General features: G+C 42.2%; 1 protein-coding gene across 2 annotated transcripts in view; it reads right to left on the bottom strand.

Moving 5' to 3' along the window:
• ADGRF5 (adhesion G protein-coupled receptor F5) overlaps window positions 1-26,108 on the bottom strand; it is a 44,633-nt gene that overhangs the window by 7,774 nt on the left and 10,751 nt on the right. The window contains exons 2-17 of one of the 2 annotated variants that reach the window (XM_040059376.2): window positions 18,455-18,606; window positions 17,107-17,234; window positions 14,837-14,897; window positions 14,110-14,274; window positions 12,536-12,715; window positions 12,040-12,167; window positions 11,533-11,591; window positions 10,734-10,876; window positions 9,686-9,892; window positions 7,520-7,753; window positions 4,810-4,974; window positions 4,460-4,678; window positions 3,992-4,210; window positions 2,592-2,744; window positions 1,181-1,377; window positions 410-589 (exon numbers count right to left, since the gene is read on the bottom strand). In XM_040059376.2, coding sequence (XP_039915310.1) covers window positions 410-589; window positions 1,181-1,377; window positions 2,592-2,744; window positions 3,992-4,210; window positions 4,460-4,678; window positions 4,810-4,974; window positions 7,520-7,753; window positions 9,686-9,892; window positions 10,734-10,876; window positions 11,533-11,591; window positions 12,040-12,167; window positions 12,536-12,715; window positions 14,110-14,274; window positions 14,837-14,897; window positions 17,107-17,208 — 2,412 coding nt within the window. In that variant the 5' untranslated portion in view covers window positions 17,209-17,234; window positions 18,455-18,606. The remainder of the gene's footprint in view (window positions 1-409; window positions 590-1,180; window positions 1,378-2,591; window positions 2,745-3,991; window positions 4,211-4,459; window positions 4,679-4,809; window positions 4,975-7,519; window positions 7,754-9,685; window positions 9,893-10,733; window positions 10,877-11,532; window positions 11,592-12,039; window positions 12,168-12,535; window positions 12,716-14,109; window positions 14,275-14,836; window positions 14,898-17,106; window positions 17,235-18,454; window positions 18,607-26,108) is intronic. The other variant, XM_058419936.1, reaches the window with a different exon arrangement.

The following is a 26,108-nucleotide window of genomic DNA, read 5'->3' as shown; positions in this document are numbered from 1 at the left end:
CAGAATCACCTCTCTCAACCTGCTGGTCACACTCCTTGTTAAGCAGCCCAGGACATGTTTGGGTGTCTGGGCTGCAAGAGCATGTTGCTGGCCCATGCCCAATTTTTTATCCATCATCCCTTGTCCTTTCCTGTCTTAGAATGCTGGAGATATCCATCTGTTCCTAGAATATTTCTGCTTTCTAAGTTTACAGCAGTTTCTTTTTCATGCATAGACTCCTTGTCCTCATAATTTTGAGTTTTCTTAAACTCCTCTGTATCTTTGCTGTCACTTCATCTCATTCACTTAACACTTTCCTGATCTTGATCCTAAGTAAGTGTGAAACTTTTTCAAGGAGAACATCATCCGCTGTGACAAAAGGGGCCAAAGGGCTTGGTAGGTGTAGATAAGACTTAAAATAAAACCTTACCTCCATATTGGCCTTCTCTGCCTCTACTGGGATAGAGGAGATCGTACCCAGGATGGTAACAATTGCACCTAGGTTTGCTGAAGAATTGTTTATTGTGGTTTGCTCATTTTTTGTCTGTTCATTAAGCTGTTGAAGGTAGAAGGGTAGTTGTGCTTTTGCGTCGGGGCTGTTGGCCAAGGACTGTAACAGAAGATAACAGCACATCGCATGTGTGAAATCCTCTAACCTCACTGAGAGAAAGGTGACTGCGGATGGTTTGTGGGTGGGAAGAGCACTGTGGGATGATACCAAAGCTGAAAACCAAGGCCTGGCACCCATCTGTCAAGTGCAGTGGCCAAGAGTGTGGGCACTGTAGGAAGGGCCTGAGGATGAGGCTGGGCAGTGGCCCGGAGCTGTTCCTACAGCCTCACTGCTGGTGTGCACTGTAACATACTCTGGGCTTGTGCCTGAGCACAGCTCAGGGAATGCTCCAGGCCAGCAACTGCTCCTTATGGATGCCACGGACAAGGTCACCTTGCCTGGGAGACAGAGCATTCATGTGTGTGGACATTATCCGTGCAGTGCCTCAGGCCCTCTGGGCCCCAGGAGGGACCTTGGCTCTTTCACTGCCTGGTGTAAATAGAGCCAAACATTCTTCATAGCTTTTAACAGAATCATTTAAATGCTTCATGTGTTTTAGATTATGATAAGCAGAAATCATGCAACCAACATTTTTGCTCTTTCTCCCCACCCACCTCCCCACCCAAACCTCCACAAACCCATGAGTGTTACCTCAGCACTACTCAGCAGGTCATTTATTGGTCCAGACAGGCAGTCATTCCTTGCAACCTTCCATGAGCTGTTGATGCACCGGTAAGTTATACTGCCTCGAGTAAAACCATTTGGATTTTTTACATCACAGCATGGCTTTATTAAAATGGACCCTTCTGTTCCAATACCCAATTTGTCCGAGCAGGACATTTTCTTTTCTGTGCAGAGAGGAGACAGAGATATAAAATAAGAAGCAGGGAGATGATTGAATTATCCCCACAAAACCTGTGATCTGTTCAAAGATCTTTAAATTAGGATTTGAGTTTACTGTCTTCATTAATGAGGATCTTTCAGGATGTATGTCTCACATTCCAAATCTTTATGAATCAGGAAATCAAAAAGGAAATCTAATAAAGCTCTGATTTTTGAGTGCTGAATCAAATCAACAAACCAGCACCCAAAGACTTAGATTTATCTGTTACATTACAAGATTAGTTAGAGCTGTAGTGGGATTATATTGACCATTAAATGAACAATAATTCATAAAAAGTTTATTCTGCTAAAGTACTCAATACTGCTGTAGCACTAACAGGAAATTCATTAAGACCTTGATAGTGAGGCCTCAACACCTTTTTGATGAACAGTGAGTGTTGCTAATTGTCTTTGATTGCCTCAGTCATATCAGTAAGCATCTGCTGATTAAAGTGATTAAAGTAATTAAAGTATCTGCATATTTATTGCCTAAGAGAGTGAAATCTGGCAGATATAGTGATTGAACTGTAGGTACCACTGCTGTGGAATAAAGAAAATCCTTCATCAGGGGGATTTCCAACATTTCTTCCTTTCCAATTTAGAATAAAAGAGCTGAAATATCCAAACTCTTGTCAGAACTAAACATCAAAGCTGGATTTAGCAATGCTGAATTCTAATCACCAAATATTTCCCGCAGAGCTGACTGGAAGCTGCCCTGGTCTCTGCAGCACCTCACAGAGGTTGCCCTTCTTGTGTTCAAAGTGGAAATGCTCTCCCACAGGCTGCCCTCCTGAGCCAGATCAGGCACCACAATCTTTGATCCTTGCTAAATTGTTGGTGCAAGCTGAGAGCCGCATGACCACATTTTAACACGGGACAAAGCTGGGTGGTGCAGGCTGCAGTAGTGACTAAACTGTCACTGCTTTGGAACACATTGGGAACCACTCTCAAATACAGCAAAGACAACACCTCTTGTCTATTTATTTTTTTTTTAAATTACACCAAAACAAATATTTTCCTCTGTGTGTAAAAATTTCCCATAAGAAAAGGAGACAAAAGTTCTTGGATAACAAAAATCTGTTCCTGTTAGATGTCACTGGTGATGAATTTGTGGCACCTGATTTAACAAAGATATTGGGATGACCCATATAACAGCTATAAACAGTAACTTTTTCCTTACCAGGTATCAAGTGCAGTCTTATATGCTCACTGTCAACTCCCTTTCCGATGCTGTTGATAAACCTGCAATACGCCACAAACTCTTTCTCTTTGTTACATTCTTTTTCCGTGTGATTGTACATGTAGCAAAGCAAATTGTCTTTTTTCTTTTTCTCTGTATGGACGGATGAAGACAGGTTAACACAGATTTCGGGTCAGTCAACTATAACCAGCAGAAAGCATTGGCAAAATTTTCTTTTCTATGGGTATTAGAAAGAAAACAACTTTCCTTTGTGAAAAGCTCCCTCTCTGTATGCTGATCTCTTGTCTTATGCCCTCTGTAAAAAATCTGGCAGCTGCTGCATGATCAATACTTTTTCATTTACTGGTGTGTGAAAAAATCCTCCCCAAACTGTCTTAACTGCGCAGTAACCAAAATTTGCTTTGAAAGTAATTTTTTGAGAATACTCTTCCTGCCTTTACCACAGGTGTTTTATTTAAGCTGAGATACCATTTTGCTGTTCTTATACGTTCTTTTGAACTCAGGATCTGTGCCACATTCCCACTGCTTTTCAGAATGCCTGTGCCTGAGGGTGAAGCAGTCCAGCTGCAATCTCTTCCAACAACATCCTTGCCTTTTTCTTAGCTACTGAAGGCCTCCTCAGTCTCCATCTGCTTTACTCCTCAGCCTGCTGTTTTTGCACTCCTGCATGTTTCCTGAGTTATTTTTGGTAGATAATATTTGCTTTTTTTTTTTTTTGCCTTTTTTTTCTTCCCCTAAATTAACTGTTTTGTATCTCACTCGAAAAATTCTAGTATATAAAAAACAACTCATTTGAAAACTTATAGTATATAAAAACATGTCAGGGAAATTGCAGAATTGCCCTAAATTTGAAGACATAGAAGCATAGGCTTTTGTATTGTTAAAGATGTGCCCCCTGTATCCTCAAAGAAAATGGAGTAGTTTTTTGAATTGCATTCTTAATGAGTTACTCAACATTTTTAATGAGCTAGTAGTTTTTCTTAAGTAATGTTTTCTCTATACCTATTTTAAAAAGTGACAGAATGGAAGAGAAAAGCAAATAAAAGGAGTTCAGCAATTTCCAATCTGAAGAAGGGTCAGGATGCTCACTTCTCCCTGCCTGGCAAATCAAACAAAATATTGAGTTTACCTATTATGTATTTATCACTACAGCAGTGACTTCAGTTCAGTATTAATCCCAACCATGTTCCCCAGGCATGCTCACCCTCCTAAAAGAAGTCCATTTCTTTTTTTTTTTTTTTTTGCACCCTCAGAAGTGCTTCTGAGTTGTCATGAAAACAATAACTTGTTTACACAGACCTGACTGAAAACAAAAAACCCAGAGACTGGGTTGTGACACAGAGTGAAACTAATGATTCTGGAAGTTTATTGTGTCTTACCAACTTGAAATTCGTTTTGTTGAACGAAAAATGTAACCCTGTAGTCTCTCACGGTGTTTACACTTATGCAGCACTCGAGGGCATGTGGCACTTGGCACTGTATTGATGCTGCAATGGGGTCTATCAGGATGTTCTGCTTCAGGGGCAAGGAAATCACCTTGATGGTCACATTGGCAGAACTCTCCAGGTTTTTCTGGGAGAATGTGCATATGTAGGTGCCTAAAAGAAGTGATACAAAACCATGTCTCAGTCGACAGAAGTGCTCCTCATGGTCATGAATGCTGAACAAGTACAGTGCTGTTCACAACATCAAGCCTTGCTGTCCTCCAGCACTTATAGTTTTAACTGTGAGGGCTTTTAATTTACTGTGGCAAGGCTGCACAGTGATTTGCAGTGCTAGGGATGCTGTAATTGAACTGGTACAGAGATTTCATTGCCCTTGTAGCCAATGAGACCATATTCACTCACCTGTCCAGTTCTGCGAGGCAGACTTCACTGAGAGCACAGAGATGGCTGGGAATCTTTTATTTTCAATGCACATATTACAGTCTACTGTTTTTGTGTCATTTCCAGACTGGATTTTCCAACTGATGATGTCATAATTGCTCACATCACTTTCACATGTTACATTGAACCCGTATCCCTCGGAAACTGTTGAGTTTGTGCTTGAAGATATTCTTACGTGGGCTGAGACAACACAGGACAAAAGTCACATTAGTGAGAGTTACTTTTAATAATTTTCTTGCAAATTCTTTGTGCCACAGAGGCCATCCATGCATTAAAGAGCTGTTGTTCTGTCACAAGACCTCGCCCCTCACCTTTCCTCAGGTACGTGACTCCGATGCTTCGGGTGCGCCTGGCTCCGTGTCCAGTCTCCAGCTCACATGTGTATGTGGTCACTGCACCTGACTTCTCAGGTGGGCACAGGGACTCACTGATGTTGAGCAGGTATCCAGTGCAGTTTCCACTCAAGATGGATGTTCCTAGAGAGAAATAAGCATTGTTTGAAGGGCTATGGATATCCAAAAATACCTCTGGAAAGCACCAACAATTACTCCAGCTATGGAAACCCTTGTGGGTTTGTATATAATTGACATCATGGTACTTTAACTCGTCACTGTTGAAGTTCATTCACATCTTTTCCTCTGGCAATGCTCATAGAGTTGCAGCACTCAGCTCTGTGCTGAGATTCCTCCTGCCAAAACCAGTCAGAACACAACAACGCTGCTTGGAAATCTCAGGGTCAACTAAAATGAAGAGTATCCTTGTTAAGCCTAACCTCATTATCTGTGATATTTAGGGTGAGTAAAGGTAAGTAAAACAGGAGTAAACACTTCAGATTTTAATGTTGTCTAATTTTGAAATAACATTTTGGAGGTACTTGACAGTCTTTCAACTTAAAATCGGAAGAGTGCTGGTTTAGCTGTGAGCACTGAAGCTGTCCCACGCTGCAGCTGACAGTGCAGCTGCTTTGAGAGCAGAAAGCGTTTATTTAGCGTTCCTGGCGGAAAGCCTGGCCACAGGGAATCAGGGGTTAAACAGCCCATTGCAGTAGGCCAGGATCCCCTATTCCTGCAAGCACTGCTGCACTCTGCTAAGTGTCCTCTGTGGAAGCGACTGCGTGCATGGGCTTTGAAAATTTTATCTCATTTTGCTGTCCTGCTTTCTGCTGAGTTTCATTTACGGCCAATAGTTAACAATAAACAGTTACTTCATACCCATAAAATATTAAGAGGGCAATAGACTGTTTAGGGTGATGGTTCACAGACATTTATGAGAATTTCTGTTTGTGTTACTTTGTAGGTCTTCTGTAGCACATTTACTTGGTGTCTTATTAACTCTTTATATTGGAAAGCTTTATGGGATGCCTCTGACTCATCTGGCATGTGATCTATCACAGCTACAGGTGGAGAGGCAAACAGTGCTTATATTTATCTGTACTGCAGCGCTTGTACCTCACAACTGCCAAATCTCAGTATGTGGTACATGAGAGATCTTTGAACCCCAAGAGTGATTCCAGAGATAGCAGTACACACTGATGCATTCATCTTTGCTCTCAAAATTAGACCCTGCAGAAATAAGCTTTTTGGATGAAGCTGGTGGGCTGCTGGTCCAGGCAGCTGTTTCCAACCTGGATGGCACAGTTTAAGGCATCTGTGTATGGGGCCTGAAACCCCACTGTCACCTTGTCATGAGTTAGTACAGTTTGGTTTTTTTAGTTATAAAAGAATGTAAAATAATTCTCCAGGTCAGGACCTGGGAATTGCTTTGGAAGAGACAGAGACCTATCAGAGAGTTAGTTAGAATATTGACATCTATTCTGACCACTGAAATTGTTAGCTGCGACTTTGGGAAGTATCATATAAAACCCCTTGATTTCCTGTAGGTAGGTCTTTTTTCTTCTTCCTTTGGCCAGAGAGAGACAGGTAACATCGAGCTGGGCCTGCTGCTCCCCCCTTTTTGGGGAGGAGCTGGCCTGAGGCCTGACCGGATTCCATCAGCTCCCAGGTGAAGGGGCATAGGAAGGAGAGGTTGCTGTTTTTTAACAGCTACTTTCTTCAGACTTTTTTAGAGCAGGGAGAGATCTCTGCTGGGCCCCTGATAAGAGCTATGGGCACCATTCGGGCTGAGTCCGCCCCGATTTACACTGAGGCATGGGCTGAGAAGGCATTTATGATCCAGCCTGGTTTTTTGTGATTCCGGACTGCCCGGGTGCTCTGATCTCTGATGTTTCTGTGAGTTCTTCTTCCCTCATCAGCTCAGCCTTGAACATCTAACACCAAGAGCCACAGAAGGAGAAATAAAGACTCCAAGAAGATTTAACTCTTTCTTAGCAACATGAAGCTTCCAGAGCTCAGCCCTTCTCTGAGAGAGTAAGAAAAGACAAAGTGAACATAAAGAACAGCAGGATGAAGTCAGTAAAGCAAGAGTGAAAAGACTATTGGGACAGAGGGTTGAAGAGTTAGTTGTTCTATTCTTACTTGAGCCATGGAAATAAACTCTATATTTAGGTCATTCCTTTAAATCATGGGAAAGATATGCATTTAGAGAAATTATTGTTTTAATTCGTGTGTAGATTTAAGCAAAGGTGTTTGTGATAAACTAAGTAATATCCTATAAGATGTTTGAACAGAGATAAAGATGAGAAGCCCCCTGTGCCAGTGAAGAAGTGAGAAGATATCTCTGTACTTTGAAGTGAAAAATCCTTTGCTTTAGAGTTATTCATCTTTAAAAAGTGACACCCCAGTATGCAAGAGTCTAAGACCTATGACCCATAAGCACCTTAGGAAACTGCTCCTAGGAGGGGTCACAAAAGCAAGTTTCTCCAGGCGGTTGTTTTTGTGACAGTTTAAAACCACTACACAACGCCACTGCACAACACATACAGGGTCTGTCCTTCCCCCTGCCACTCACACCTTTGGAGAACAGCCTGTATTCATCCTAGGACTTTGGGGCAGCCACTTAAGAGGAGACCTTTGTGCAATGAACAAACTTAGCAGGTGAAAGACAATCTTTTGTTAATCTTACCTGTAATGTTGATTGTTCCATTTACTTTCCAGGAAACCTTAAGCGATTTCAAGTGTCTGTCAATGCAACAGGACAGCAGAAAACCCTTTGCTTGCACTTCAGGACTGTTACATGTGACATCGATGTCCTCGAAGTTTGGAGTGACATTTAGCGGAAAGACAGATATTGTTTCTGTGGCGTTGTGTATCTCTGTGTGATAGGGACTGCTCATTATGAACACACAACTATAGGAACCTGTAAAGCATAAACAACAGTTTTGGCTGAGTTTGCCTCTATTTTGGAATCAGGAGCTTCTTCCACATCTAGTTTTCCATGTCCCTGCCCTGCAGTGGCTCTGCTTCTTGCTGATCAAGATGTACACTGAGGTCACCTGCAGAATGGTTTCTGCAGGCCCTGGTGCCAAATGTACCCATATTAGGATGCACTGTTGATGGTACTTCAGATAGATGTTCTCAGACCAAAATTACTTCAAATCTGGCTGAGTAGGTGCTTTTGGGATCTGTATATTGCCCATAGTCCTTCTGGCAGCAGTACGTCATGGTAAAAATATTCCTACATGGAATGGGTGACAGAGAGGTGCCCAGGGTGGACTCCACCAGAACTGGCCTTGGAGTGGAGGCTCTTAAGCTGCTCAGAGGGCATTGCCAAACAGAGCAGAGTATTTATCACAGAATCACAGAATATGCTGAGTTGGAAGAGACCCATCAGGATCATTGAGCCTAACTCAGCCCTGCAGAGGACAGTCCAAGCATCACACCATGCACCTGGGAGCATTATTCGAACACTTCCTGAGCTCTCAGGCTTGGTGCTGTTACCACTTCCCTGGGGAGCCTGTTCCAGTGCTCAACCACCCTCTGGGTGAAAAACTTTTCCCAGTTATCCAAAACCTCCCCTGACTCAGCTTCATGCCACCTCCTTGAGTCCTGTCCCAGGTCACCAGGGAGAACAGATCTGTACCTGCCCCACTGTTTCCCCTCACGAGGAAGTTGAAGACCACAATGAGGTCTCCTCTCAGTGTCCTCAAGGCTGAACAGACCAAGTGACCTCAGCTGCTTCCCATACACTTCCCTTTCAGTCCCTTCACCATCCTTGTGGCCTCCTTTGGACTCTCTCCAATAGCTTGATGCCTTTTTTATATTTTGGTTCCCGAAACTGCCCCCAGGACTTGAAGTGAGGCCTCCCCAACCCAGAGCAGAGCAGGGCAATCCCCTCCCTTGTCCAGCTGGCACTGCTGTGCCTGATGCCCCCTCAGGACATGGCTGTTCCTCCTGGCTGCCAAGGCACTGCTGACTCACATTCAACTTGCCATCAACCAGGATCCCCAGGTCCCTTTCTCTTTATTAGCCACTCTCTCAGGCATGAGTCTCCTGGATGTAGCCAGGCTTGGTTTTGCGATTGGCAATGAGAGCTCCAAATTTCCTACATATTTTAAGTATGTGGGTTTCCCTACCCAGCTGTAAACCAGCTGTATATTTTTACACTCCCCCACTGGGATAGCAAAGTGATCAGACCACTTCATAGGAGTGGAGACACCTAGGTTGAGGGCATCCCCAGTCCAAAGAATTTTGGATCCACTATTCCTACCTCACATATGTGTGCCCAAATACCTGGTCACAGGCTACCCTTTTTAAAGCTGAACGTAGAATTCACCCTCCAAAGACAAGAACTGAGTAGGAGCTTCAGCCCAAGCTCTGATAACACATAATAATTGCCCTGATAGCTCCTTCCAGAAAAATGCCCCCAGTTTACCTGTTTCTGATTTTCAAAAATCCCTAAACATGCAAAACTGTAACTCTGTGCTCTGACTAGCTAGGTCATGTGTGTGTAGGGGGCAAGGGTATTAAGGACAAATTCAACCACAGCCTCCAGTTACTGCACCAAAAGGGTGGGAAGGCTTCACAGCAATGCAGTCACCACCATCTCCTCTAGTATGATAATGAAGCCTGGCACTTAGAACACACAGTCACATACAATCACTTCAGTCACTTCACATCTTACTGGCAATGCCAGTCAATATATAGATCATTAATGAAAACAAAAGGAAAATTATGAGGGGCAGTGTAATTTTCACATTTCTTCTAGTAAATGCATCATTCATCTTTGCTTTTTATAGAACTAGCCACAATAAAGATTTATATCTACTGTTTTAACAACGGAAAATCATACCAGAATCCTTCGTCGTAACGTTGGTAATTTTAAGAATTGATCTTCTGGTTGCCAAAACTGTCTCTATTGAATACCGTGAGCTGGTTGAGATGATCTGGTCAAAGTGATACCAAGTAGCATTGGCAAATGTTGAATTTATCTCACAGGTCAGTCTTACTGTGTCCCCTTCAAATATGTTAGAGGGTTTCACGGTGAAGTTTGTCTGATCTGGGAAGACAGAAAGCAACATTCTGCATGACTGTCACTTCAGCCCACATCTTTATGGTGTCTTTCATCTTCTAGGGGTCCCAGGTGCTTCACATCAGCTGCAGGGCACCACCTCTGGTACAGACCATGGGATTTTTGCCCCAACATATTCTTTTAGTATCTTTCTCGGCTAAAAATTCCAGAAGGTCTTATGCAAAGAGTTAGAAATATTATTATCACCACCACTACTTTCTAATTAGATAAGCTGGGAGGAGAAGCAACCAGGTTGAAGTAATCCTCTGAGACAGACAGTCCAGCACTCGGTGCGCTGAGAGCAGAACACCTTCAGGGCACTTGATCACCAGCTGAATTTTAACACACTGCCCAGCAACAGCGTGAAAAATGTGCCAGGGAAGTCAAAGGGAATGTGTTGTCATGTAAACTGCAAGAGTTTTATGTTTTGCTTTAAAGAGTAGGAAGCACTGGCAGCCTGACATTCTTAGAACTGTCTCAGTTCTGGAGGTGAATTAAGGGTGTTCAGTCTCTTACCCCTGGACAGACCACATCAGGAATCTTTTAGAATCATTTAGGCTGGAAAAGACCCCTGAAATAATCAAGTCCAACCAATAACTGATCAGTGGAGTAGCTGGAAGTCTTTGGTTTTCATGAGAGATACTGCATGCATGGTCCTCTCATGAAGGTCCTAAGCTTTGGTGACAAGAGGATAAAATGAAATAGCTAAGAAGTAAATGTTTCTTGAAAGTCCAGCACCAAATCTTCAACAGTATTGGGCAGCTACATGATTCAGGCTAAAAACACTAAAGTAAAAGTTGGAGGAAAGTTCTGAGAGCTTTAAACTTACTGGTGATTACTCTTGTGAAGGTAAATTGGTTTAGCTGGTATGATGAATCCAGAAACTGTGGTACAGCTCTGTGGGAATGTTCAACCTGAGCGAAGCTTGCTGCTCCTGTTCTTACTTCGTAGTTCACAAAAACACTGCCAGGGCTAAACAGATACAAGAATGAGAGGAGCACCAGAATTAAATATCATTGCATATTAATAGTTGTCTATGTTGTGGTGGCCAGTCTTGCATGGATGGGAAGACCTCACAGGACTCCCCTGTGGAGACTCTTCTTGGAACTCAAGACTTGCTCTGTTATACAAGAAAGTTGTGCTACAGCTCTTCCCTAAGAAGGAGCACCTTTATGTGACACCTTTCTTGTCTGATGTTTATTTCTAGTAAACTTGCCTTAGAAACCTAACATGCAGATGCATTTAAATACATGTGGACAGCAGCAATGTCTTTTTTCTGTATCGAGGGTCAATGTACTATTCATTTTCCTCATGGCCTTGGTGTTAGGTTTATTTGCATCCTTTTCCCGTTTGGGAGGAGCTCAGTCTTTTCCATAAAAGGCTTTGATCGAGATGGAGAATGATTATGTTTCTTGGACTTTTGCACAGTGATGAATTCTACCCACAATCCCATTTGCATGTTCATAGTTGGGCTTTGCTTTGCAGCAATTATTCTGTTATTCAGTGTGTGCATGCTAGGAGTGGATTCTGGGCAGAGTGACTGTAACCTTTGCTTGCTTACTTTTGTCTCCTTGAGACTGGGCAGAAAGATTTGTGTCTACCAGGAAAAAATGAAATTATTTACTTACCTGAAACCCGTTACTGCTGCCGATACAAAGCCTGGTAAACATCTGTAGCTGGCATTGAACTGCAAACAAAGACAGGTGACGGTGTAAATCCTCTGTGTATTACTGCAGTGCGCTTAAAATAGGAAACTCTCCATTCATGACATGAGTAAGGACATGTAGTATATCTGATACAATAGGCCCTGGGGCTCTCCTGGTATTAAGGAATAAATTTCTGTTCATAGTTTCATTCCATGTGTACCCACATGGATTTAAGCTAGAATCATCAATATGATTTTGTTTCACACTTTTTATACAACATATCCCTAAATACTTCCCAGTGTATTAAAATGAATGGGAATATTTTCATTGCCATCAATGGAATCAGCCTTGGCCCACTTTGCAGCCTCCACTGCTGCACACTTCCCAGCTCCCCACGGAGACACTGACATGCCACCCAGGCACTTGGGGTAAACACCGTATTTCTCAGGGGATTCTCGACCTTCAGAGATAAAAAACTAAAGTCATTACCGCTTTTTCAAGATCTGCCTTGTATTTTTGGTACAATGCAGAGGAAGAATCCTTGAGATCATCCTGGAAGTCTGAGTCAAGTCTGACTGACATATTCAGTACAATGGGCTCACCCATACCGCATGACTCTGTAAGGAAAGACATAAAAATAAATGTAATATAATCAAAAACAATGCTTATGAGGTGAAAATCTGTTGAAAATCGGATGAGATGAAACTTTCTTTGCTCGGTGAAAGCTGAAAATCCCAAAGAGGCATGGGAGTGACTCCAAGAATTGGGGCTCCAAGTGCAACTAAATAACTGCATGTGTTTGGGTCAAGGTGGGCCCATATCACAAGGAGAAGAGCTTTAGACCATCTTTGCAGACTTTTCACATTCACAGGCTGTGTGGCAGCCAGCTCAGATGTGCCTTTTTATCACACCTTTTATCACTATTCTGACCTCTAGTCAATATATGAGCAGCACAGCGATGAAGTTCTGCCCTGTGTCTCCTTACCTTCAGTCTGGGGCTCACAGTAGGGACCATAGAAAGGCATTTTCTGCATGTAGCCACAGGGCAGGGCCAGTTCCATGCTCAGAGAAGGGCAGGGCATCACATCACTGCACACCGTGCTTGGCCAGGCATATCCATTTTCACAGGAACAGCAGCTGCTATTCTCACCACTGGGCAGGCAGACTGCAGTCAGATGGACAGAGAAATACCATGAGAATGGTAAACAGGGCATAGCTATTGCAAGATAAATATTTACCTTTCTGTGTCTTCATAACTGGGATCTCAAAATGTTGCCCTTCTTGGGAGTTCACTTGAATGATGCCAAAATGATGATCTGGCACCTTCCAAATTTTACTCTACTTGTTGTAAGTGACTAAGCAGAAATGGGAACCAGAATGGCACAGGGAAAAGTCTGATCATTTGCTTTTAAATAGACATGTGAAGTCTGATCCTAAAAATTTACCTGGCACACTGGCCAGGGTCCCATGATACATTTTTGAGTGGATATTTTTATGTCACCTGAGCTGAAAACAAGTGTATAGGCTTTTAAAAATTGTAAGAGCAAGATTATTCAGAGTCCCAGTGGCTAATGAGGTGTGCTGTTCTGTCCCCTGACAGATGCTCTGTGAGAGAAGGTACCAACACTAAGTGCTTGGCCAAAAAAGACCTAAAGACCTAAAAAAAAGAAATCAATCAAAACCAACTAACCAAACAAACCAACAAACCCAACCAAAACAAAACCAACAACAAAACCTAAAAAAACAAACCAAAAACCACCCCACAACCCCCTTAAAAACAAACAAACAAACAAACAACCATCAAAACAGAGCACATCACTTTAACTTTTTCTGCTTTTAATATGTCATTGGCAAAGTAAAATATTAACAAATTGATTTTCACACATTACAAGTCAGCCTGAAGGCCTTTATAAGATGCATTTGCATGTTGTTTCTGGAACTGTTGAACACTTCTTTTTGCTGCTTTACGGCTCAATGATAAGAATGTATCAAATCTCCTGCTGCTGTAAATGCTTGATGTGTTTGTATATGCTCGGCTGTACTACTCAGATGTAATGTTGCACAACCACAACTCGTGTAGTAAAACCTGTGTGATATCATGCCCTCTAAGAATAGGTTAAGTGAGCTCTATCTCATGCAGTGTGTCTCTGTCAGGGTCAGAGTACAGCCTCTTACAGCCATCTATGTTCCAGATACAGGAGGAGGGAAGTAAACAGTCTGATAACTGCTGTCACGGCTTCCTGAAACTTGAAAGTAACTCAGGATGCTTGTTAGCCAAACTGGAGCAAAATCCTTTGGCTCAGGCTTCCTCCGGCTTTGTCCCTTCCTTAGGAAAAGAAAAGCATTCAGAGCTATTCCTAATGCCAACATTATATAAAGAGAAGTGGTGAGAGACAGATAACAAATATGCTACAGCTTCAGCCTTGCTGGGTCTTTCAGCAGGAGCAGAGATGGTTCAGTTTTGTTGATTCCAAAGCATGATGGGTGGTAAAAGTGGGAGACATCAAATACTGAAAAATCCCGCATTATCCAGAATAAACAAATCAATAACCAACCCACCTGTTGTAATGCTGGTGTTTGAAACTGTTGTTTGTGCATTTGAAATATTAATTGGAAGGTTGATGTTTTTGAAATAGTCTCTGATTTCTTCCAGATAAGATGAATCCTGCAGGATTACTTCAATGTCAACAGCATACTCCGGAAGGGGGAGGTCAAGAATAAGCACTGAAAGAGAAATAGAATGAGACTGCAAAGCTGTGTTTGAGGGTAAATCATAAATTGATGGCCTCCAATTTGGGGTCTTTGTTGCTATTTAATGGTAGCTTAGTTTGGCATTCTGCTTAGGGAATCTTCTTGCTTCCCACTCAACAGATATTCTGCTTCTGTTCCATCTGCTGCTTGTCTGACAAAAGACAAATTTCTCTGGGGTCAAAGCATGGGAAGCTGATACAAATGACATAATATATTAGTAGAATAGCTGTTCCATCCCTTCTCTCCTTAGAGTCAGTAAGCTGATGGGTAAGTCAACCACAGACTGAGCCATATAGGATTGTCTTGTCTTTATCTCATCCCGTGAGTTTTCTCACTTTATCCTTCTGATTCTGTTCCCCATCGCACTGAGGGAGAGTGAGTGAGTGGCACTGTGGTGCTTGGCTGGAGTTAAACCACAACCACACCTCATCATTGATGTTCTCAGTTCAGTACATCACGAGATGCTGTCCTTAACAGTGATTTCACCCTTGGCCTGCTCGAAACCTGTTCTGTTACCACACATTTGTGTACGTACTGTTTCGCTTCTGCCTTTGCATTTCTGGGTAGAAGCTTTCCTGCCCAAGCGTGCTGTCGATCTGTGGGGGAAAAAAAAAAAAAGAAAAAGAAAAAGAAAAAAAAAAAAAAAAAAAGAAAAAAAAAAAAAAAAAAAAAAAAGCTCTGTGAGAATGACGAAGTGAAACTTTAGCTGCTGTTGTTGGCAAAAGAATACTGACAGATAATTTTTTCCCACTAATCTTGGCCTGACCTCTCCAACCTCCCACCCCATCTTCGTCCTTCAACAGAAAATTTCTGTTTTCCAAGCAGAGAAGGGTTAAGCACCAGCTGAGGGATGTACTGAGTTTGCAGATGCCTCTTTGCATATCTCTGCAAGCCAACTGTCTCAGGTCAGGAGGATTTTTGTGTCTGAGCCTCAAGGCCTCTATGGGGCTGACACAGTGCACTTAGTCCTGGGCCAGCCTTGTGAACTGCTTAGGAAACCTGGCCACTTGGCCTTTGAATCCAGAAACTGGACTCTGCTTTCTGGACCACTTTCTGCTTTCCTTTTTGCTCTTAGCTCCCACCTCTGCAGCAGGAGAGCCAGCCTGAGCAGGAGAAGAAAGGGTATTGAAAAGCCTTGGCTCCAGCTCAGTTGCCAGGTCAGCTATTTTGGGACCATCAGTAACACACAGATGACCAGGGCAGGGTAGCACTGTTTCACTATGGTTGGGTTTACACAGGCTGCAGCCACATGAGATTCAGACCATCTTATCTTTCTTTAATTGTGCCCTAAAAATACACTGGCACCACCATTAGCAAGAAAGGCTAAAGAACAAGCAAAGACGCAGGCAGGAAATTTGCAGCTTTGCCAGTTTCTTGGTTCCTACTGAAACCTTTATTTACAGAAAGGGTGAATAGCTTGGCAACTCTTGAGTCATCTCTTTACATAAAGGAACCATCTGGTGTGTGATTAGAGCTGAGTTTCGTACCACAGCTGTGCTGTGGATGCCAAGGCGTGCTGGCACTTTTTGCACTGCTGGGATGGTGCCTTCATGTTAGAGGTTGGCTGCAGGAGTTACCGAAAGTGCACTGTGACCCGTGTCTTCCTCCAGGTGTGGACTCAGCGTTTCCTTTTTCAGTTATTCTCCCAAACAACCGCAGGGTATTGCTAGGTTGCTAAAAGCTTCGCATATTTCACACCATTAAGTAATGACTCATTTGCAGGCTGTCCCATGATCAGTGGCGCTAAAAAAAAGAAGTGTTGCTTTTTTCATGAAAACTCCTAAGTGCTGAGATGAAGACAGCTTGAAAAAAAACAGACCAAATCAGATATTTGACCACTGTTAGACATCTGCTGAAACACAGATGAGGCTGCTGCAACCTGACATATCTTGGTTTGCCAAAGCAGGGGGTAAGTGGTAGAAAGAGCTTAAGGAATTCCCACCTCCCTCTTCACATTTCCTTTCCTCTTCTCCCAACTTTCTCAAAAAAGGAGGTTCTCCATTTGCTCACAATGGAGAAGATAAAAGAAGTATTGTCTGATCTAATAATAATTGTGATGACCAAGAGTTGGTAGGGTTGTAGACTAGTTTTCTTCACCAGATTATATTTACTTCCATTTGGTTGGACCTTTGGTTTTCCTGATCCCCTTTTTTTTGTTTTGTTTTGTTTTGTTTTGTTTTGTTTGTTTGTTTGTGGTTTTTTTGTTCTTGTTGTAAGGGAAAATTTGTGCAGAAACAGTTACCAAACACATGTACAGGATGAAGCACAAAATGGCTTTCCATAATTCACACTGTTGGTGAAACAGAAAGGATCTGTGAAGATTATTGAAAAAGTGTGAAACTGAAGTAAAATCTCAGCTCATGGGCAACATCTAAACACAAATCACTCAGGAGTGGAGTTTTGGTCATGTGCACGTGTCCTGCTGTTGAGACAGTCCTGCAAACACATCGCTTCTAGATACATCTGGTGCTTTTCTCATAGAATGGGTGAATTCCATCCATGAGCAGTGCCCAAATAAATGTTATGTAGACTTATCTCCAGGGACAGCAGCTGAAATCCCTTGCAGACCAACACAGTGAGAAACAAGATGTGTTTTGTTCAGTGCCTTCTGGAGAGGCTTTAAGACTGGGAAATGTGAAGAGCCCAGTTCCTGGATTTCTCCATCTCTTTTACACACTCTGGGTTCAGATTCCCTTCCGGTCTTATTCTGACTTCTTCCAAGGTTTTGTGGGTGTAAAGGAAGACATCAGGGTGCTACAAGCAGTGACCCAATGAAAACCAGTGGGGCTGGGGAAGGATACTCACTACATAGGAGAATGGATAGAAGTTTGAGCCCTGTGATATCTGGCAGCATGCTGAGACCAGCAGGAACAGGCAGTGGAGACCTGTAGTGGTTGGGGATGGCATTTTGCCTGGTGACTTTGTTGTGCAGCCTGAAAAGACAATCAAGCAAAAGGAGCAGGGAATTTTCATCTGTCTCGCACAGTAGGAAATACCAGCCCACAAAAACAGTGTGTTCTGCCTCCCTCAGCAACTCTGCCTCTTCAGTCCATGCAAGACTGGCCTTAGGACGAGTCCTGTCATAAATTTCCTCTGCACTGCCATCAGGCTGTTTCCCAGCTGTACCTACTCAAAAAAAAAAAAAAAAAAAAAAAAATTGCTTGGAGAAAGCAGAGTCCTGCGTAGATTCACAACAAGGACAAAGGAGGTGCTGAAAATCTGCCATGGGAAAAGTTAACTTTGGATCTTCAAATATCCCTCTCAGAACTTGGGAAATGCACAACCAGGAGATGAGGGAACAATTAGGAATATTGTTACAAGTGAGGGCCTGTCTTGTTGCAGCAGGGAGAGGGTTGTAGCATCAGCTTGGGCTCAGCTACAGATAACTGTGTTATGCAATGGACTAGCAATGGAGACAATGAAGAGTGGCAAGTCTTGGAGATAATCTGTGTTATCTTGAGGCTTTAGCACACTTCTCCATTAATAACTCCGAAGTTAACAAATAAGTAAAATAGAGTCTAAAGACCATGAGACACAAGAATATAAGCTGGTACCTAAAATCACACACATCCCCACACACCCACACACCAATAATATAATAATAATAAGGGAGAGGTAAAACATTCATGGACCCTTATAACAAGTGCTGACACATTTATGCCACCAAAGGAACTAAAGAAAGGGAGGTGAAGAATACATAAAAGATATATACTTTGCTATGAATGTGCACTTTCTGGTTATTTCCAACAGAATGCTTTCTTAGCTCCAGAATTAACAACTGGTAGAGAGCTACAGAAAAAGGCAGAACCCAAGAGGATTGTAAAAATCATTTTAAGCTCTGAGGAAAGACTCTAAGCATAGTACTGAACAGCGCCTGAGTAAATAATATCAGACTGATTAAAATCATGAACTCTTGTAAAATGACCATCTTTTTGCATTGAAAAGGCTGTTCATCCAAACTCAAGTTTTTCAAGGCAGTGAGTCACTAGGGGAAAATAGAAAAATCAGGACCTCCTGAGATCAGTAGCTGCCTATTGCAACCATCATTTATCAGAGCTGCTGCTCCCAGGCAGGCTGGGGCTTTGCTGGCACTTTCCTGCTCAAAGGAGTTCATAAAAGAAAACAACAATATGAACGTGATCTGTGGTCTCACCTTGTGAATTGGAAGAAGGTGGCAAGGAGTTTATAGCCAGGTATGTACTTAATATCACCAAGGTGGATGCCCAGCAGGGATTTGTGACTTTTCTCACCAAAAGTGGTTCTTAGAGAGATCCATCTGGAGTGGGACTTCACCTGGATACTGACCTGGTTAAAAGATAGGAGACAAAAGTAGGACTAAATTATTTTCTTTTCCAATACAGAGATGTCATCACCAGAGCTCTGCAGGAATGAGCTGTAAGCCTGTACCTTACTCTCTCTCCTCAAGTGATGTGGAAAAGGCAGTGGTCAGTGATGCAACACCACAGAAATTTTACATGGTTGAGACTAACAAAAGCAAAGTCTGCCTGTGAAGATCTGTGTTGGGGTCACAGGAGACTGAGTGACTTGATTGTGAAATTCAGAACTGATAAGCTTAAGGCAGAAAGGCATGATCATGACATTATGTATTCTGTGATGGACTCTGAACTGACAATTGCTACTCAGAAATGGGGTCTAAAGAAAATATCAACTGAATTCTGAGATGCAATTAAAGAAGGAAAATTAATTTAAAGATATTTTAGGATAGAAATGGAGGGAAAAAAACAAAACCAAAACAAAAAAACCCCAAACCCTCCAAAACAACATAAATGAAACAAAAAGTAAATCAAAACAAAACAGGACAAACAAAGAAGGAAAATAAAGAAAACTCTTTTATCTAGACATCTGAGCTAACACAGTATAGCTGCTCTTATACTCCTATATAGGAATAACCAGAAAGAAGGACATCACAGTGATTCAGTATCTTCCCACCCCACTCCAAAATCAATTAAAATAAAAGCGTGTTACAGGCTTTTTTTTAATCCAGTCAATGAATGGTAACAGAATTAGGGGGAAAAAAATGTGGGGATTTTTTTCAGTCTCCTGGGCATGTCTGTCATTATATCCAGAATTCTACAAAAGAGAATATTTTCCTATTTTTGAAGACATCATCCACTTGAAACAAACTCAAGACTTCCATGGATCTGGATGATCCCAACATTACAACTGATTAAAGTGGATCATGAGGAAAATATTATAAGCTGTGACACAAGTTCCTGAGATAGTGACATGATTTAATAATTGAAGCATTAACTAAACAAAGGTTTCTGGTAGCTTTGTATATTCAGCATATTCTCACAACACATGGTAAAAGAACTTAATCTGCACAAAGAGTTTGTGTTACATTGGTAACAGGTTGATAAAACAGACAATAGAAAGGCAAAAAGGTCATTAAACAAAATTTATGATGCGGGTAAACAACATCTGGCACAGTTTTGCATTTATCTTTTGCCCTGCTCCCTAACTTGCCTTCATATTCAAATGTTGTGGGTCAGCCTCTATTTTCAAACACATCTTTTGTGTGACTTTATGTAGCTGACAGCAAACACCCTGTTAATTGTACATGTAAGACACCACATAGAGGATAACTCATGTAAATGAGAGCTGGGCTGCTACTCAGGCTTTGATGGCTATTTAAAGCTCCAAAACATCCCAAGGCAACATTTAGTAAGCCAGGAAACCAACACACCAAATTGCAAATGGGGAAAAGTATAAAATGTTCTTCTCAAGCAATGTGGCAGTTCCCCTCATTCATTTAATTTCTCAAGGAATAAAGCATTGCTGTAAACTTTTTAGTGAGCAAATTCTCAAGTATCTATCTGCCTTCAGTGGGCAAAGCCCATGTGCAGACACATTACTTATTTCTCATTCAAACAGTCCCCTGGGAAACAGTAAGTATCTCCAACTTATAAAGACTCAGAGAGCTAAAGTTGTCCAGTTTTGCTACGAAATGCTTGTTCTACACAGCATTCAGGCTGGAAAATATTGTTTAAAGTTAATTCTAAAATGCAGATGATTCCTAGAGGTAAATAACAAAGTTGCATTTTAACCCAGGACATAGGGGAGATATATGACCTTCTTTTTATTTTTTCTTTAAACTTCTCATTTTCATGAATGTTGTAAACTAATTACACCTTCTCTTGCAAATCCACCCAGCACAATAGTCACCATCACACATGTTTTCGAAAATAAAGACAACACCTAGAGATTTAATATGATTTACCTTCTAAGGAGGTTCAAGGAGAAGATCTTCTAATTAGATTCATCTTAAACATCATCTGCTTTCTATAATAGCCCAGGCTGCTCTCTCAAAGAGAAGTTAAACCACAGGAACTTTTATACTTAGTTGAACAAGTTATTACTGCCCAGAAAATAAGCTGCCTCTAGAGCCTGCACTCAAATTTCAAGTGTGAGGCTGAGCAGATATGCCACTGCAGAAAACCCACAAGGCATTTTAAGAGGAGATATTTCCTGATACCATTCATCAGGTTGTACTCATTATTTCCCCCTGCACTGATCTGAGTCCCTAATCTGTAGATTAGTGGACTAACTTGTTCCGTTGCTGTTACTCACCTTCTTTGTTCTAGCAAAAGAGGGTGTTGAGGACTGACAGCAGCAAAATCTTGTTTTGTGGCTATGGCAAAATGTCTGTGGGCTTTGACTTAAACTATAAAGGAGGAAACCCTTAAAATTTTCCTACCTGAGCTGGCAGCACGCTCGCTGTGGTGTGGGCCTGGAAGGCTCTGTGGAGACACATTTATGCCCTTGGAGAAGCTTCACAGAGATGCAGACCTGTGGCTCCTATGGCTATGGGAATTCCCAGAAATCAGGGGAAATTCTGATGTGTTATGTATGTTTCTACCTTGAACAAAATCTGGAGCCAATAACACACTGGACGAATAGGGGACATCTGTCCAAGTAACAGTGGAGCCCTTGTCCCTACAGTGTTTGATAACAGTTGGTTTATCAATGGAATTTGTTTCCACAACAGTGTGCGAGGCAGTGACTGACTGAGCTCTTTGGAAACCCCTGGGATTAAGCTCGCGTCGTGGGGGAATTATTTTTTAAACACTGATTAATTCAGGAGACAGGTCTGTTCCCTTTTCTGCAAACCTGGTCACCTGCTGCTCCCTCCAATGTGATGAGTCAGACCTCAGCCTGTTTGCAGCAGTTTCAAGGTGAATAAATTGGCATGACTGATGCCCTTGTAACCCTTACAGCGCATGTCTTTGTCTTCACTGTTGTGGTGGCATCGGTCTGATTTATTGCCTGCCTGTAATAGTTTTAATTTTGAAAACTGGGCGAAAACACTAATTAATGTAGTGGTTTCACATTCACTAAATTCTGGTCTTAGTACTTACTCTTTTTTTGTGGGAGAGACTAGGAGAAAAACAAAGCAGGCTCAACTTTAAAAACGAACAAATAGTTTTATTAACACACACTAAAGGAATGGAAAAAGAAAGTTGGGGAAAAAAATTAAAACAAAACAGAACAAAACTTTAAAAACACTCTTGCCTCCCCTTACAAGCTGTTAACTTTTTTACAAAAAAACACAAAGAGACAAAACTTGTAATTTTCAGTCAGTTTCACTATCTGACAATAGTCTTTCATGAATTTTTTTGTAAGAGTCTCTCTTAGAGTCATGGATCCTACTGATAACTTAGAACAGTTCTCTTGGGGGTTTTCTAATTGTCACAAGAACAGCCGCTTGGAGAAACCTTCTTTGGTGACTCCTCCCATTAGCAGGTTCCCAAGCTGCTTATGGGTCATGGGTCTTAGACTTTTGCATATTGGGGTGTCACTGTTTAAAGATGAATAACTCTAAAGGCAAAGGATTCTTCATCTTAAGGTACAGAGATATCTTCTCACCTCTTCACTGGCACAGAGTGCTTCTCATCTCTATCTTTGTTCAAGCATCTTATAGGATTAATATTACTCAGTCTATCACAAACACTTTTGCTCAAATCTACACACAAATCGAAATAATCATCTCCCCAAATGCATATTTTTCTCATGATTTAAAGGAATAATGTGGCAGCTCATTAGAGTCTAGAGTTCATTTCCATGGCTCAAATAAGAATGGAATAACTAACTCTTCAACCCTCTGTCTTAATAGTTTTTTCACTCTCGCTCCACTGACTTCATGCTGTTTCTTCTTTATGTTTACTCTGTCCTTTTCTCTTTCAGAGAAGGGCCAGGCTCTGGAAGCTTCATGTGTCCAGGAAAGGGTTAAATCTGCCCAGAGTCTTTGTCTCTCCCTTTGTAGCTCTTGGTGTTAGGTGTTCACCGCTGTGCTGGTGAGGGAGGAAGAACTCACACAGAAACATCAGAGATCAGAGCACCCAGGCAGTTTGAAATCACAAAAAAACCAGGCAGGATCATAAATGCTTTTTCAGCTCACCCCTCAGTGTAAATTGGGGCGGTCTCAGCCCAAATGGTGCCCATAGCTCTTATCAGGGGCCCAGCAGAGATCTCTCCCTGCTCCAGGGAAGTTTAGAGAAAGTAGTTGTTGTAAAGCAGCAACCTCTCCTTCCCCCCGACCCGGGAGCCGATGGAATCTGGCCAGGCCTCAGGCCAGTTCCCCCCAAAAAGGGGGGAGCAGCAGGCCCAGCTCGATGTTACCTGTCTCTCCCTGCCAAAGGAAAGAAAGAAAAAGACCCACCTACAGCAAATCAAGGGGTTTTATATGGTACTTCCCAAAGTTGTAGCTGACAATTTTTAGTGGTCAAAACAGATGCCAGTATTTCAACTAACTCTCTGATAGGTCCTTGTCCTTTCTAAAGCTATTCCTAGGTCCTGACCCGGAAAATCATTCTACATTCCTCTATGACTAAAAAACTAACCTGTACTAACCCATGACACTGCCCAAGCTGGTTCTGAACAAGCAGAAAACCAAGGCTACATCTACAGCACTTAATGCCACCACTTCTCTCTCTGCAGATTGGTTTTACTGATGGCCTTGTGCTGGTGCCTTCCAGATTCTTACTCAGTTTAACTCCCTGTCCCTGCAGAAAGCTAAGGCAGCAATAAGGTGTGCAACTCACTTTCATCTGAGTCTGACTGGCTTAGAGAAGGTCCCAGTTAGTGCCAGGGCTGGAGCAAGGAGAGGAGTAGCTAAGTGGTCCCATGCAGGGAAGGGAGATAGAACAAGGGTTGGCAGGCAAGGCAGGAGGGTAAAGACAAGTAGGACCTCTTCCTTTCTGCCCTGACAAGCTGTTCAACATGAGTTCATTCTCTATCCCTACAGAAAAAGCTGATAATTTTCTCCCAAAATTGCTCCCTTGGCTGACTGCTTGCAGATTTGAATGATCAGCAGTACCAGTGCAGAGGCTGAGATGAAAGGGAGGCAGAATTGGCTTAGGCTGAGTGACCTGTGCCTGTGATGGAGTCACATTTTCCAGATTGCCAGGCCTTGACTGGAAAACTGGTCTGTGTAAAACCTTCTTTCCCTAAACCACATCTTTTTTTCCTTTGCTTTTGTGATATTTTTGTTTGTTTGTTTGTTTGGGGGTGTGTCCTAGGGTAACTTTATGATGCTTGTATCCCCAATTGTCTGTTCTGTTTGTGCTGTATATTGAGTCCTGTGCCTTTAAGACTGGTTCTAATAGCAAGGAGAAGCGCGGAGTTTGTGGTTTTTTTGAGTTTTTTTTTCTGTTCTTTGAAAATTTTAAGAAAGAGCATCCTGGCATGAGAGAATGGGAAAGGCTTTCTTTAAAAAGGGTTTCTGCTCAAGGCTTGTCATCAAACTGCAGCCTAGAGGTATGAGAAATCCTGGTTTACTTTGCAGGAGAATGTGAAAATTATACAATGTCAGAACATTAGGTATGTAATCAACTTGGTATGTGAGCACAGGGGATGTCCTGACTGTCCTAATGTTTTTTCCTGTACTCATTCATCATGTACTGTCATGTCACCAGAAACTGTGAACTTCCTGGATTCCAAAGATTTAAAGTTTCAACCCCTGAGCATTTTTTATTTAAACATTTGAGTGTGCGATTAGCCTTAACAGGCTCAGGAAAGCAAGCCAGAGGTGTTAGAGGACACCTGCTCTGAACTAGAAGTGATCATCCAAATCAAGGCAGAGCTACAGGAATCCTCTAATTCACTGGAAATGCACTGTTGCAAAAGCATGTGAACATATTTCTTCTGTCACGAAGGACGCACCAGGGTAAAGTTCCCACATAGCTGCACCCTGGGAGATACTGTTCAAAGATAAAGCAAATGTGGAAACAACGTAGAAATGAAGCTGTTACGGTTCTCTTGACTCACCCATCCTCATTCCAGTCCTGGACATTCACTCTTCGGTCTCATCTCTAGAAATTAATCTCAGCAATTTGTGTAATCAAACCCCACCACCAGTTGTATCTAAATGCAGAAAAAGATGCCAGAACCTCTCAGAAAGCGGATGCAACGCTGCAGATTCTTACACTATCTGCTGTTCTTGAGTCTGAATTTTGTGTGTTCAGATGCCCAAAGCTGTGTTTTTAACATGTGAGGACAGAGTGAATTCCAAACATATTGGAGCTAATAGGTAGATTACTTTGAGATAACAGTTTTTGGGGTGAATATGACAGTGCCTGGGGCTTCATTTATTCTCTCTATCACATGACTTTAGATAGTCTTGCCCACCTCAGTCTTGCAGAAATTATTCTGGAGGGAATCCTAAGAAATTTCTACCTAAATGCACTCACTGTAATGATGTTGAAATATCATTATTAATTATTTTAGCAAATATTTTTAATTTAAGACCTGGGAGGTAACAAAAGTGCACTGTGTGATGCTGTTGATGTTTTGGCTGGAGCCCTGTGTCCGGATATTGCTGTACTGGAGAGCATCCAAAGCAGAGCCATGGGAATGCTAAGAGAAGAGCATTGTATAACCTCAATGACAAGAGCAATAATCTCGTGAACAGGCTGAAGGTTGTCCAGATTAGATAGGATAAGAGTCAGGTATGGACAAAAAAACAGTTTGTCCCTTGAAAAAGGACTGACATGGATGTTCACAGCGATGGCTGCCTGAAGAACATAGTGAAGTCACACAGTCTGAAGCAAACGTAAATATGTTGGTGATTATGGAAAATATGTAATAGTACCATTTAGAAGCACAAAATTAGGCTACCCAAGGTGGCTGCAAAGTTTTCTTCAGTGGAGGTTTTTAAGAACAGGCTAACCATTGCTAACATGGAGGAGAGCCTTTGATTCTGCTTCCATGGGGGTTCGTGGCAGTGGGGTGATTGGTAGATTGTTTGCTGATCTCTTCCAATTACTGCGTATCTCTACACTTCTTCAATCTGTGCAAGGAATTCATTAGAAGAGATTCAGAGGAGATGTGCAAGACCACAGATCTGTGTTCTCAGAGCTGTGTTTGAACTGATCAGGGCTACAATTACACACCCTGTGCTTGGCACTGGTGTGACATCAAAAATCCAGGATTCTGTTTGGGGGCCTCATGATGGGAAGGCCACTGAGGTGCTGGAGCATGTCCAGACAAGGACAGTAGAGATGGAGCAGCATCTAGAGCACAAGTTTGATGAGGAGCAGCTGAGAGAGCTGGGGGAGTTCAGCCTGGAGAAAAGGACACTCAGTGGGGATCTTCTCAGCCTCTACATCTCCCTGACAGGAGGGTGAAGCCTGGTGAGGAGCGGGCTCTGCTCCCAAGTAACAAACAACAGGATGAGAGGAAATGGCTTCAATTTGCTCCAGAGGAGGTTTAGATTGGACAGTTAGAAAAAATTCTTCAAGAAAAGGGTGGTCAAACAGTGGAACAGGCTGCCCAGTGCAGTGTTGGAG

This window comes from Hirundo rustica, chromosome 3 (assembly GCF_015227805.2).
Source record: "Hirundo rustica isolate bHirRus1 chromosome 3, bHirRus1.pri.v3, whole genome shotgun sequence".
In the NCBI taxonomy this organism is placed as follows: Eukaryota; Metazoa; Chordata; class Aves; order Passeriformes; family Hirundinidae; genus Hirundo; species Hirundo rustica.
This window is presented reverse-complemented; position numbering and strand designations above follow the sequence as displayed.